We start from the raw sequence: 14,312 nt of genomic DNA, 5'->3' as shown, positions 1-14,312 counted from the left end.
CCATATAACCGGAAGGTGCAACTCGTTTTATTGGAAAAGTAAGGGACTTTTGGGGGAAATAAATTCAAGGATCAAGATTCTTATGTTCTGGAATTAAGTTTACATCTTTGTGAATTGATATGATCATGATTGAATAAAGTAAGTATTCAATGGCGTCTTTGAGTAATGTATCTATGTTATTTCCGGTCGCCATTCACCATTGTGTACGTTTTTGTAGCATACTTTTATGTCTAAAAGAAGAATTTTTTAAAATTTCATAACAAAGCCAAAAATGAATTAATTTAAATTCGGAAAGCTGTTCTATGCTAGTTTTTAACAGGTTAAAAAATCTACCTACAGAGTTTACAAATTTAAAAAAATCAGAATTTTGTAAATTTTTGACAATTTTAACGATGTAACCCCTTATAAAATTTTGAAAAAATAATTTTTTGTCAGAACGCAGCTAGATCGACTCAGCTGTTGATGCTGATCAAGAATATATATGGTTTATAGGGTCGGAACTGATTTCTTCACTGCGTTACAATTTTATGACTTAAATTATAATACCCTGCAAGGGTATAAAAATATATATTAATGCAAATAATCTGAAAGACTTTACAAATGTGTATTTTATTATTTTAATTTAATTTTTTTGACAAATCAAAGTTTAAATAAATAAATGAGAAAGTCAAACAAATTATATCCGATACCTGACATACCCTATTCTTGCCATATAACTTATAAGTTATAAGACATAAATTTATTAATGTAATAATCTGAAGAACTTTACAAATGAATATTTAATTATTTTAATTTAATTTTTTTGACAAATCAAAGTTTAAAGAAACCATAAATAAATTAGAAAGTCAAACGAATTCAATCCGATACTTGGCATACCCTACTCTTGCCTTTTAACTTTAAGTTATAAGACATAAATCCCCTTGTCCAAATAAAACTCATTACTTGTTTATTTGTTTTTAATTTTCTGTTTATTATGCTCAATTTTTGGTTTTATACTTTTGTTACGCATGTGATTATATATTCCTTTGAATTATTTATTTTGTTTTCGGTTTCTGTTCTGGGTTTAGTTCGCCTTTACAAATAATCATCGTTATGATCGGTTCTTATATAGTTTCTATGCGATTTCTTATTTTTTTTTTTAATAAATATTCAATATATCCATTAAATTTGTTAATGCAATTTCCATTTTCCATATATATATATATAAATAATGTACACCACGAAAAAAAAAAACAAAAAAACAATTTATTACTTATTAGTTGTATGCATTTGTTTTTCTTCGTTCGCCCTTCAGTTTGCTTTAGTTTTTTTCGTTTGCAGAAGCTGTTTTTTGGTTTTCATCTCATTTTTTTTTACTTTTTGTTTTGTTTTATTTTTTTTTTGGTATTATTTGGTGGGGCGTGGGCGTGGCCCGTGCCAAGCAGCGGAAATTCGGCCAAAAGTCATTCAATGCCGTTGCATAATTAGATCGTACTCGTAGTTAATAATAGTTCCCTTAGTGGATTGCATTTTATTTTTGTTTTTCCTTTCTCTTTCTCTTTTTTTGTTTTATTTTCTTTTTGTGGGCCGAAAAGCGAGTATTTTACACACACACATAGAAATGCAATGTCTCCCTCTTGATATCGATCTCTATCGCTATCTCTGTCTCTGTCTCTGTCTCTGACTGTTCCTGTTGCCGTCTCCCTTTCGCTGCAATAACTCTCTATATAAAGCGAAACTAGGTACGTACGATATCGTTACCTCTCTTTCTTGCGTCTCTCTCTCTCTCTGTCTCTTTCCCATTCATATCTATCATTGCCTAAGCCTTTCTCTTTCTTTCCTTTCTCTCTAATATCTCTCTCTATCTCTCTGTCTCTTTCTATATCTATCAACTTGTTTAACGAGTAGTAGCACAATTTTTGGACGAAGATGGTTTGAAATCGAAGCGTCTAAGTGAGTGTGTAAGTGATGTATGTATGACTGTAGTGTACATAGTGTAGAGTGTCTGTGTTTCTGCTAAACTAAATCCTCTATATGGGGCATGTGGGGTGGGAGCTCTTCCAATTTTCCGCAATACAAATACACAATACGATCAGGCCTATAATCCGTTACAACTATCAAAATTTTCTCGGCTATGTGTGCGAGTGGAAAACGCTTTGATAATATTTTCCAAATTTACTAACTGACCCAAAAGCATTCCATTCTGTTTCGTTAAATATATATAAATATATCGGGGGTGCTATATAGTGTGTGTGGATTATATATATGTATATATAGACTATATCAAAAGAGCTGCCTGCTGCGAATCCCGATTCGGCTGGGGGGTCTTCAGTTGTGTCCTTGTGCTCGTGTCCTTTTGGTTTTTTACAATAAGTAATGGGTAAGCATATATGTATGGGTTCTGTGGGGGGGAGGGTCTGTTACTAATCGCCTTAATCTCTGACTAATGTCGCTGTTCAACTAAGCTAAGGACGTTTTCGCAAAAAGGTCATTGTGTTCATCATCATCATCATCATCATCATCATCATTGTTATATATATATATATATAGTTATGTCCGTCTGACCTTGTTATTAACTATTATTACTAAGCTTTGCAAAAGGCGTGCCATGTGTGGTTTAGTTATAGCTTCGTCTCCTCTTATTTGTCGTAGTAGCTGCTCTTAACTCGCCTCCGATCGAACTTTGTCTAGGTTACTCACGAAAAAAAAAAACGTATATGTTTAGTATATATATACTATATATATAGATGTATATATATATATAAGTAAGCTAAATCATATCCTCCTAAACCTATACACGCATATACATCTCTCTTTCTCGCTCTATATATGTATAGGTATATATACTAAATATCGTAATATCCTCATATGATTTTTGTTTTTGTTTTTTTTTTTATAGTTAACAATAATCGCCGTTTATTATCCTTGCTCCAGCAGGCTGGCTTAAATATATATGGGATTCTCCTGGCCAGTGAGCAGGCGGAACATGGACGTGGGCATCGTTTTCATGAGTATCTGGGGGGAGAATCGAATGATAATTGAAGGTTTATTCTTGTTCTAGATCAGGATCGAGCATAGGACACTCACCTCTCCCACGGATGTTGCCAGCAAGTTGACAATCTTTTCGTGGGGCACAGCCACCACGCTCTGGTTGTTGATCTCGATGATGCGATGACCCACACGGACACCGCCTCGCTCCGCGATTCCGCCACGAAGTAGGCTACAGATCTGCAAGGAGAAGGTGATATATCGAAGGGTTATCAAATGCAGGTTTATCGATATGTTGTAATTTTCGAACAAAAAAAAAACATTTATCGAATCTATCAATCAAACAAATAACAACGATAACAACAAAAAAATGTCGATTTCTATCAATAATTTCGTACAGTTTATCGAATTTTAAAATATGAAAAAATGTTTTTATCCTTCAAAGTTTTATATTATCTAGCAATAGATAGATAGAATAGATATATTTTTAGTTTATATTACAAATTTGTCTACTTATACCAATTATCGGATCGATATACAAATTGCGTAAATCCTTAAAAAATCGATTTATAAATTATTGTTTGTAGAAAATATCGATTTAGTATCGTATATATTGATATTTTCTGCCAAATAATAAATATTTTTTCAATTATTTAAAAACCCAATTTATAACTGAATTCAAAATAATCTATAAATGTATTCATATATTATATCTCTCCTATCAAAAACATTCCCTCAACTTACCACTCCATTCTGAACGCTGAACCCGAGCTGGTACTTGGTCTCCGGTCGCTTAATCTTCACCTCGACCACGGGTGCACATGGCACCACCGTGAACTTGACCACCGTCTGGTTCTTGGTGTTCTTGATGTATGTCTGGCAGGTGGAAAGCGGTAGTCCGACGAGGCTCAACCCATTGATGGCGATCAGCTGATCGCCGATATTAAGTTGTCCACATCGAGCCGCTGCCCCGGAACTCATCAGATTGGCAATCACCACAGTCGGCAGCATCGAGCCCCAACCGCTCTCCACGATCACCACGCCCAGGATCTCGCCCTTAGCCTTGGGCACAACGACCTCCTTTTGCAGCTCCTTCTTGGCAAAGATCTCCAGTTCGTCACCGAATATCTCCTGACTGTTGAGCACCTCCTGGTAGTCCATCTCCTTGACAAACCGATGGTCCTCGATGCCGTTCGCCTTGAGGAACTCCATGTAGGCCACCTGGAAGGCTTGGCCAATGGACTGGGCTATGAACTGGGCCTCATCGCTTTCGAACACATGACAGATCATTTTGGGCGTGCGATTAGGTTTGGGGGCATCGTCGATGTCCTGGGGCACGAAACGACGGCGGGCCATCAATACCACAAGGTCTCCAATGTCCGCGATATACGAGATGGTACGCAGGGCATGGTCCATCATGATCTCCTTGAGATCCGTGTTCAGCACCATGATCTTCTCCGTCGAAATGAACAGATCCACCTCGGTGCTGGGCTGTACATCGCCATCGGGGGCCTGAAAGGGTGATTATACGTAATTTAACTCTATAATATTTAATATATATAAAATATTATAAGGGATATGTGGGGAATAGTTGTGGAACTGGGACTGGAAAGGATCTTCAAGGAGGCAAGCTTCGCTTTTGGGTAACACAAAATTTATAGCGGGCCAAATGTCATCGAGCCAATACGAATTCGAGGCAAATCAGGCAAACCAGAGGTGGGATAAGGTGGGTTTGGTGAGTTTGTTGGGTTGGTTGGATATTTAATAGGTGTATTTTGGTGGCTTTAGAGTGGGCTTTTTGGCTAGTTTCTCCATTACTTACCAGCGCCTATAATGCAAATTTTTGTGTTTCAATTCAATTTATATAGATTTTTTTTCATTGTTTTGCATGGCGATACGTGGTTTTTTGGTTAGCGTGGTTGGTCATCGCGGATGCGGAGCATTTGATGTGGAGGAGATGATACATGAAAATATAACAGTAAATAGTTAATGACTCTCTATCTCTCTCTCACTCTCTTTCTCTCTCTGTCGCTCTCAAGGTCGGTCCTTTAATCAGCTTTGATGGGTTCGATGTAGGAAGATATATTGATATGAAATGTTCGATATATTTACAAAATTTTCTTTTTTCGAGTTCTTAAATATTTTAAAATATCGAATTTAACGTTATATATATCCGATAAAATTTTATTTTCCTTGATTTCTTTCTCTATTTTTCATTTACTTTTGTCAGATAAATCGAATAGAATACGAATTTATCGTAAATATATCGCAACAATCTATGTTTATATGCTTCCATGATGGGGTTGGGACGAAAAAATGTGCGGGGACAACTCAAAAATATTGGAGAGATTGGACAGATCGAGCGGGAATCGAAAGTAGCTCAAAAAATTTTGACCTTCAAAGAAGTTCAACAATAGAAATTAAATCTAATATAAAATTGTAGTACTAAGAAATAAAACAAGAAAATACAAGTTTCGAAATGGAACCAATACTGATCAAACGGAGCAATCGATCGAGCATCAGGCGAGCATTATAGATATCAATTCAGGTTATAATCCAGGCAATGGTACCTCCTGGATGGGCTTTACCTTAATCCGTGAAACGGCCTCCTCCGCTTGCATCATTCGCGTCGATTTTGTGGGCTGACCTTCGCAGACCAGCTGCGTAGAGCCTAGGTACTTGGCCCGGAAGAGCACTCCCTCGATGAGCACTGCACCGCCTGAACATGGTGAGAAGATACACAAAATACCCGGTTAGCACAACAGTTTCAAAGGTTCTTGGAGATCACAGAGTACGTGTGGAGTATAAGTTGGTTTAGTGTACGTGCATGTGTGCCATCGAGCTAGTTAGTATGTCCGTCTGTCTGTCCGCCCAACAGAATACTGGTCTAGATCTCAGGATCTAGCAAGGGTTCTACCTTCAAATTTGGTATGCAGCTTTGTCTTGGAGTTGTTTGTAAGTAATTCATATCAAAATCTTCTTGCGTCTTTCAAGTTTCATAATAATTGAACTGAATTGTGGTGTTAAAATTATAGAATTTTTATATATTAGTCTGAATTAGGTCATATGTTTTCTGTCTGGTTAGTCGTGTCTCTGTAAAATATAAGTTTAGATCTCGGAATCTTGCAAAGGTTTTTGGTATATATCTTTATCTTGATGTTCTAGTCAATATCTAAATCCTTTTCAGTCTTTGAACTCTCAGTATAACCAATTAAAAGTGAATATCTAACAATTGAGACCTATTATTTTTGCCTTGTTTTGTGTCTTCTTGTTCGTGTTGGATCTTAAATGCTATTACATAATGGAATTTTATCTTACAAATTGTATTTTACACACACACAGACACAGTAAAATGAAGAGTAGAGTTTGGATTTTTGGTATTTGATTTGATTTTTGGTTGAACGAACGAACGAACGACGCATGCAAAAAATACGCAAATAAATATGCGAAAGAATACAGAGAAATGATAGGTAAAAATATTATATATATACGATTAATATACGGATTAATATGGATCGAGAGAGAATTGCATATAGGTTTAATCAATTGATCAATTTACGCCTTCATTTTCATTTTCATTTTCAGTTTGCTTAGAGTAAGTTCTCTGGCATTTGGACAACATCAATGCAATGCACACACAGCACACCGACATGACATGGTCACAGGATATTTATATATATTTATGTAACAATTACTATATATATGCAGATATATATATATATATGTATATATATAGACGATTATGGGAACAATCGAACGAAGGATAAACCCAACGCATTTACCTTCTTTGCTCTTACTCTTTTTCACTTTTTTCTCGCCGCTGCCGCTGTTGCTGTTGCTTCCAGCTCCACTTCCGTTTCCGTTGTTACCATTTGCCGTTGGATTGGCAATGTTTGTGCCACTGCCGCTGCCACTTCCGTTTCCGCTGCCCGTGTTCACACCGCCGCCATTGGCCACCACAACGCCCACGGCGGCAGTGGCCGTCGCCGTGCCTCCATTGGCCATTCCATTCTCCGACGTCTCGCCGCCCAGCTGCTTGAGGCCAGCTCCCGATCCACTGGTATTTCCTGCTCCTGCAGATCTCTCTGATCCCCCACCATTCCCAGGACTTCCCAGTGCTGGTGTTGTTCCGGCTGCCGCTGCCGCCGCCGCTGCTGCCGCCGCTGCTGCTGCAGCTGCCACCGCCGCCGCCGTGGTGGCCGCCACAGCTGAGGCAACCACATCCACAGATCCCGCGGAGCACAAATCACCGCCAGAATTGGTGGTTACCAATTTACTGGGTGACTTATCGCTATGCTCCGAGGAGCTACTCCGCGACAAACTGCGCTGCACCATGCCACCGACCAGATCCAGGAGTTTGCCCTGTGAGAGTCCACCCAGGCCACCCAATCCGGAGCCGGCCTGCTGGCTCTTGGGCGGAATCGGTGGCGGCAACTCCGGCGTGGAGCTGAGCAGAGCATTGTAGCCATTTCGCGTCTTGGTGCTGGGCATCTGCTGCTGCTTGGGCGAGATCTTCGAGAGCAGCGAACGCGGCTTGCGATCCCAGCTCTTGTTCTCATCGTAATAGCCCTGATCGTCCAGACGCTGATGGCCCAGCAGGCGGTCCGTCTCCAGATCGGTGTCCACATCCTCCTCGTCGGCACTGTGATTTTTCGAGTGATTATCCGAAGCGGACTCTAGCAGAGCTTTGCCAGCACCACTGCCACCGCCGTCCAGGTGACGTGACAGCCACACAGGTGAGTTGAGACCCGGTGATGGTGACCTTTGAGCGGGCGGAAGATTGCTCCTCTCTGGGATGGGTGGCGGCACTCCTCCACCGCCGTTGCTGCTACTGCAATTGCTGCCCGCGCTTCGCGGTTTGGAGTTCAAGCCTCCGCTTCCATTTCCGCTTCCGGCAACCGCCGCGGTGGGTGAGCTGCGCTGCAGCGTGGAGCTAATGGCCACCGCCAAAGGAGTGTGCTTACTACTCGGCTGCAGCAGATCCACATCGGCCTGGCCATTGGTGCTAGCGTTGGGTTTGCGATGCGGTGCCGGAGCCGGCGGCGGTGGCGTCATCTGCACCGTGTCCGGGCGATGGAAAACACCTGCAAGGGGGTTCAAAATGGTGATTAGAATTGGATTTTGATATAAGGATCTTTAACTTACTGATCGAGTAGAGCGAATCCAGTTCCGGATCGATATTCTTGAACACTTTGCTGTGGTTACTGGGACTCTGACCCAAAAGCGGAGGCTGCGATTGCGACGGGGGTTTGGTCAGTCCATTGCTGGGACTGGGACCCACTCCTCCGATGCCATTGCTGTCCGTGGTTGAGGCCGTGGTGGTCGTCAGGTTGTGCATGCTGTTCAGGCTATTATTCGTGGAGATGCGCTTCATGTCCATCAGCATGGAGATGCCACCGCTCCCGCCAATGCTGGTGCTGGCACTGAGACTGGAGGGCGGACACTGGCCCTGTTGTCCCCGATCCCGTTCCTGATTGGCCAACGCCTGCTGCAGGTTTTTGTTGTTGTTGTTCTCGGTGTCACTGGTATGACCAGAGGAGAGGCCATCCTCCAGGACAGGCATGGCCGAGGCATAGTACTTGGCGTAGTTGGAGCAGGAAGTGGAAACGCCACCATTCATTTCGCCAGAAAGACCTGCAAGGAGAGCAAGGGATTGATTGGTAAACCAAGATGAGTTATTTTAATTCCGACACTCACTGTCCAGATCCCCGCAATTGGAGTCATAGTCGGTGGTCTCCGGTGAGTAACGATAGTTGTGTCCTCCGCCTGGACCCACACCCACGCCCACACCGACGCCACCCTGGCCATTGCTGCCGGTGCTCAGCAACTGGTTGTGATTGAGTCCATCCTGATCGCCATCCCGTTCGCCGCTGCTCCGACTGGCGGAGTCCAGGAAGAAGTCAAAGTCCCGCATCAATGGACTGCCGCTGTAGTGCCGCCGGGTCACGCCCATGCCAATGAGCGGCTGGGCGGGAAGCGACGCTTGCTGCTGCTGCTGCTGATGCTGCTGTTGCGGCGCCTGTTGTCCATAGCCGCCGTAGACATGGCGCTCGGTGGGAGCAGCCTGGAGCTGCTGCTGCTGCTGCTGCTGCTGTTGCTGACGATAGTTCAGCTCATGATCCTGGTCCAAGATGCCATCATCCTCGTCCTCGGCCTCGTCGTTCTCCTCATCGGCCAGGTCATCATCGGCCTCGTCGTCGTCCTCGGCCTCCTCTTCTTCGGCCAGATCCTCCTCGTCGCGTTCGAAGTTGCTGTGGAACTCGTACTGTATATCCTGCGGGAGAGAAAACATTATCCTATAAAGGTTATTCAAGGTTAAGATCATGATCCACTCACAATGCTGTCCACATCGCTGCCATTCTCCATGATGGGCTGCTCATCGGTGGAGGGACACTTGAAGAACTCCTCCAGCACTTTGCGCGTCTCCGAGAACTCGTACAGATAGTCAAAAGTTGAGGATTTGGTGTGAAGACTCAAGGGACCCAATCCAGGACCGGTTCCATTCGCATTTCCGGAACCAGCTACCGTTGCCGTTCCATTTCCGGTTCCTGCTACCGTTCCATTTCCAATTGTCGGTGGTGTCATCGCTCGACTGGCCAACTCTCCAGCTCCTCCGACTCCAGCTCCGGCCATTGCCACCTCCGGAGTGGTTAGGTCGGAGATGGTACCAATCTCGGACACATCGTTGCTAGTGTCCTCTGCATTGTTGTCGCTGCTCAGCGGCTGCTTGTTGTTGGTGTTGTTGGTATTGTTGTTGCTATGGTTGCTCATCAGGCTGGCAAAGTGTTGTTGTTGCTGCTGCTGCTGCTGTTGCTGCTGCTGCTGCTGCTGCTGCTGCTGCTGTTGCTGCTGCTGCTGTTGCATGTGCAGCGGCTGCTGCGATTGCTGCAGGGTGGGTGAGCTGCTGCGAGGCTCTCGATGCGGCGGCGAAATGATGCGCTGCAGAAGATTACAGGGTATTAAGTGCAAGGCAGAGGATTGAGTTGAATGCAAACCCACCTGTGGAAACCCGGGACGCACGGGATAGGCCTGCAACGGCTGCTGCTGCTGCTGCTGCTGGGGTGGCTGTACCGCTGGCTGCTGATGGATCTGGTTGGGATTCAGGGACATGCGTGTATTAAGAGCGCTGAGGGCACTTAGGGGATGTTGGGCATGGGGTTGTGTCTGGGCCAAAGCGGCAAGGGCTGCCCGGGCCGCCGTCTTTTGCAGCGATGTGGCCGTGGCACTCAAAGGCGGCACTGCTGCCATGGGAAGCTGTTGTGCTCCTACTGCTGATCCTGCTGCTGATCCTGGATCCGTGGCCGTTGCTGGTGGTTCGCTTTCGTCCGCTGCTGCTGCTTGCGCCGCTGCTGCTGCTGCAGCAACCAAGTTGTTAGTTGTGACTCCAATGCGTCGTGGCGAGCCTTCGTACTCTGTTTCAGGAAAGGGTAAAGGGTTATTTGTTGTTACTTTTATTGAACATAAAATGTACCTATGATTCCATGGCGCGACTCCACGGCCAGCGTGTAGTTGCGTTCCAACTGCCAGGCGTCCAGCTTGTGCTCTCTGTAGGCTTCCGGGTTCTGGATCTGAATCTGGTTGTGACTCTGGCTGGCCTGGTTGAGTAGGGACTGCATCTGGAGCTGGGATTTGCCGGCCTTGTTGTTCTCCTCCGCCGTCTGGTTCTCCGTCGTCACGCGCAAATCTGTGGATGAGTGATGGGAGAGGGGATGGGTTGAAATCAGGGTTGTGGCGATGACAAGGGTCACTGGTGATATCATGGCAATAGCATCAGATGGACAGCTTGGCATGCCAATTAATTGCAATCAATTAAATTCCATTTTGGAGCGCTTCCTACGCTTTGTTCGCGGTGGCTCATTCCCTGAATTGGACAAGGACGAGGACGAGGACGTGGACGAGGACATGGTTACGGACACGGAATCGGACTGGGCATCGGCTGTATTGTGCTCTATCCGCTTCATACATATTTGCAGTACACTTCATTACGCATGATTTGCAATTCAATTACCCGGCCCCCATGTCCATCTGTCTATCTGTCCTGTCTGTATCATTCAGCCAGTCGGAAATTGGTTTCGCCCAGGAACTGCTGCTCCTGTTACTCCTTCTCCTACTCCTTGGCTGGTGGAGAGTCCTTCAAGCCACAAATTGCTGCAGGCACGTGCAACCACAGAGGTTGCTGTTTGGACTGAGGTTCACCCCAGAGAATGCCTCTGTGCCACTCTAAATCAGTTCCACCCAAGGACTCGTACACACACTCGCAAAGGATATGCTGTGCATCGGGATTAATAATTATACATAATTTCTTTTTCGAAATAATATTAAGAATAAATTAATACAAGACTGGATTTTATGAGAACTTGATTAAGGCTTTTAAAAAATGTGTTAGAAACAAGGGTGTTAGGAGTTAAAAGATTCGAAGTTTAATTTTCTAGTGTGATTAAATCGATTGTAAGTAATCGGTAAAGCAATATGACTTATTTTAACAAAATAAGAACCAATAAAACCATTTATATAAATATTAATGAAAGAGTAAATAAGAAATTAGCCTTCATTAATTACTATGTAACAGAAATAAAATAGTTTCTCTCCAGTACAATCAGAAACTGATCCGTTTTAGATTGCCCTTTATCGAAGGAACAATCGATAAATTATCAAAACGTTGTAAGTAGTTTGCAGGATCTTTAAAAAGTAAATTTTGTTGCATACTTTTAAGGAAGTTAAGTTTTTTTTATCACATTTTCTATTTCAACCCCGAAATAATAATTTAAATTTAAAATTTTACTTACGCTGCCAGCTCTCGTTGAGATCCGCATTCCCATTGACCAAACGATGATCACGATCCCTAACCCGCTCTCGCTCCCTTTCTCTTTCTCTTTCTCGCTCCTCGCCGTGTCCATGACGCTTCCTTTGCTGCTGACCTGCCATGTGGCTTAGGTGGTTCTCCCTCGCCGCATGCACCTCCTGCAACTGCATCTGCTGCTGCTGCTGCTGCTGCTCCAGCAAAAGGTGCTCCCGCTCACGATCCCTCTCCCGCTCCCTCTCCCTCTCCCGTTCCCGCTCCTCGCGAAGCCTCAATTTACGTTGCTCCCGTGGCTCCCAGTCGCCGGCATGTTGATCCAGCGACGACTTGCTGCCATATAGGTAGTGACTAGCTAAAGGAGTCAGTCCATCGGCGCAGGGATTAGTGCTGGCAGAGGCATTGGTCACCTGCTGTTGCGGAAAGCTGTTGCGATTCACCGGACTCCTTCCTACCCGTAGTTGAGCCTGAGGCTGCTGCTGTTGCTGCTGCTGCTGCTGCGTTCTCTGACCCAATCCGTATGCCTGTTCCCGCTGCTGGTGGTAAGCTCGTCTGGCAGAGGCGTGCAGGTGCTGAGCCTGTTGCTGCTGCTGCTGATGTTGCTGCTGCTGCTGCTGCTGCTCCTCGGCATACTCCGTGGGTGAGTGAAGCAGTGAGCTCGCTCTGGTGGGTGGCGCCTCCCAATAGTTCTCCTTGATGAAGGGGTTCTGACTGCCACCGCCTGCACCGTTTCCATTATGCAACTGCTGCTGCTGCTGCCTGTTGGTGGCGGGCAGATTGGCGGTCCTTTTGCGCGGCATCTCCGCGTAGCCGCCGGTGCCACGCCTGCTATCCCCCACGACGGTGTGGTGGTAATAGAAGGAGGAAGGATAGTCGGGCTCCTCGGTGGTGGCCACCGCTCCGCTTCTGCTCCGGCTTCTGTTGCTCAGCTCCACGGCGGTTTCTCCGCCGGCGTTATCCAGCTCAGGCTCTTCGTCGTCCGGCGGCGTGGGTGGCGTCAGTGGGGCGCACAGGAAGGGATTCGTGGAGATGCGCGGTGTGACCGAGGACAGTGATTCGGAGGAGTGCGATGAAGCCGAATGCGGTGGCGGTGATTGTGTGATGATATTAACGCTCTTGTAGTAACTGGGCGGCGTGCTGTTGCTAGCTGGAGTAATCAAGGGCGTAACCAGGGGCGGCGGACTGGCCAGCGGTTTCTCCTCTGTGGAAATGACCGCCGAAATGGGGCTGCTGCTTTGGTTGCTGCTGCTGCTATTATTCAGATTCACATCCGCCAGGAGCTCATGTCGCTGCTGTTGCTGCTGCTGCTGCTGGGTCGCCTGCTGCTGCTGCTGCTGTTGCTTGGGTCGGCACTTGGGGAAAAGCAGGCTGATCTGATCGTTTAGTGGCGGCGATGGTGACAGCAGAGCCTGCGACAGGTTCAGCTGCGGTTGCGGCTGCTGCTGCTGCTGCTGTTGGTGGTAGTTGGAGTTGCTGCCGTCGCACTCGTGTTCAAGGCTGCCGTTATTCAGCGCGTAATAGCTGCTGCGTTGCTGACTCGCAGTTGCTGCTGCTGCTGCTGCGTGGGGCTGCAGTCGCTGGTATTGCAACTGCTGCGACTGTTGCTGCTGCTGCTGCTGCGGCGGCTGATGCTGCTGCTGCTGCGGCTGGTGGTGATGGTGGTGGTGATGATGATTACTGCTACTAGTTGTTTGTCCAGCAGCCAGTGTCGTCAATGTTGTGCTGACCATTATTGTTGCCAATAAACTGCAAGGACACCAGAAGGACATCAAATTAAAGACTAATGGAAGTTTAAGTGATGGTTTAAATAGGAGGTAATTATTAACCTTAATTAATTATAATAATATTTAATTATATATATCGAATTTTTGGGGCTGTCAAGCTAAGATCGCAGTGTTAAGCTTGCTTTCCGAACTCATGGTTCAACTATCTAAGGTGGTCTCATTGCAAGTAACTGTTCTCTTCTGAAGAAAGCATGCGAGCTTCTTTCTATCCTAGCTCGAAGAGAGAGAGTGAGAGAAAGCAGAAAGTATTTGAAGAGTTCACCTTATGACCTGACTCTTGCCTAAAGCACCGCTTGAGATCGCAGAGAGGGAGAAAGGGAGAGTGAAAGCTCATTTAGCCAATTGAACTTTAGAGAGAGATAGATTAATCCCAGGAGGCAACCAATACGATCACCGCTCAAGTTCAGATCCCCCCAGACAGGCGACAGACGACAATTGCCGCGGCTTAAGCATTTCGCACATTGTTTAATAAGCCTTCCCCCCTTTGCCCCGCCATCCTGCTGAACTCTCTCTTTTTTTGCCTACACGCTTCACGTCCTGCTGGCAGTTGTTTTAATAAATGCAGGCGCAATGTCAACCTTTGTCATGTCCAAGCGGCAACGGGGCGTGACAGTAACGAGTTCTGCCGCTGCCGCTGCCGCTGCCACTGTCGCAGTCGCAGTCACAGTCACAGTCACAGTTGCTGCCCGTCTGGGTCACGTTTCACGGGGGAAAAACAAATGGCGGCCATAAGACAGGCAAATATTTAATTGTCCGTTCCCCAC

At 45.5% G+C, this 14,312-nt stretch overlaps 1 protein-coding gene across 10 annotated transcripts in view; it reads right to left on the bottom strand.

Annotated features, from left to right (window-relative positions):
- Positions 1-1,781: 1,781 nt before the first annotated feature.
- X11Lbeta (amyloid-beta A4 precursor protein-binding family A member X11Lbeta) overlaps positions 1,782-14,312 on the bottom strand; it is an 80,919-nt gene continuing 68,388 nt past the window's right edge. For 6 of the 10 annotated variants that reach the window (XR_015270115.1, XR_015270111.1, XR_015270113.1 and 3 more), the window contains 9 exons: positions 11,754-13,510; positions 10,439-10,651; positions 9,967-10,379; positions 9,304-9,906; positions 8,665-9,241; positions 8,113-8,601; positions 6,750-8,051; positions 4,790-5,686; positions 4,257-4,479 (listed from right to left, as the gene is read on the bottom strand). Coding sequence is in view for 3 of the 10 variants with exons in the window: in XM_086825818.1 (XP_086681944.1) it covers positions 2,923-2,994; positions 3,067-3,207; positions 3,712-4,479; positions 4,790-4,795; positions 5,556-5,686; positions 6,750-8,051; positions 8,113-8,601; positions 8,665-9,241; positions 9,304-9,906; positions 9,967-10,379; positions 10,439-10,651; positions 11,754-13,494 (6,456 nt within the window). In the remaining 7 variants the exon portion in view is untranslated. Of the gene's footprint in view, positions 2,995-3,066; positions 3,208-3,711; positions 4,480-4,789; positions 5,687-6,749; positions 8,052-8,112; positions 8,602-8,664; positions 9,242-9,303; positions 9,907-9,966; positions 10,380-10,438; positions 10,652-11,753; positions 13,511-14,312 lie in introns of those variants that run through there. The other 4 variants (XM_086825818.1, XR_015270116.1, XM_086825816.1 and 1 more) reach the window with 4 other exon arrangements.

The sequence above is a fragment of the Drosophila serrata genome, unplaced genomic scaffold, assembly GCF_035046125.1.
Source record: "Drosophila serrata isolate PLE 108 unplaced genomic scaffold, ASM3504612v1 contig_115, whole genome shotgun sequence".
Classification (NCBI taxonomy): Eukaryota; Metazoa; Arthropoda; class Insecta; order Diptera; family Drosophilidae; genus Drosophila; species Drosophila serrata.
This window is presented reverse-complemented; position numbering and strand designations above follow the sequence as displayed.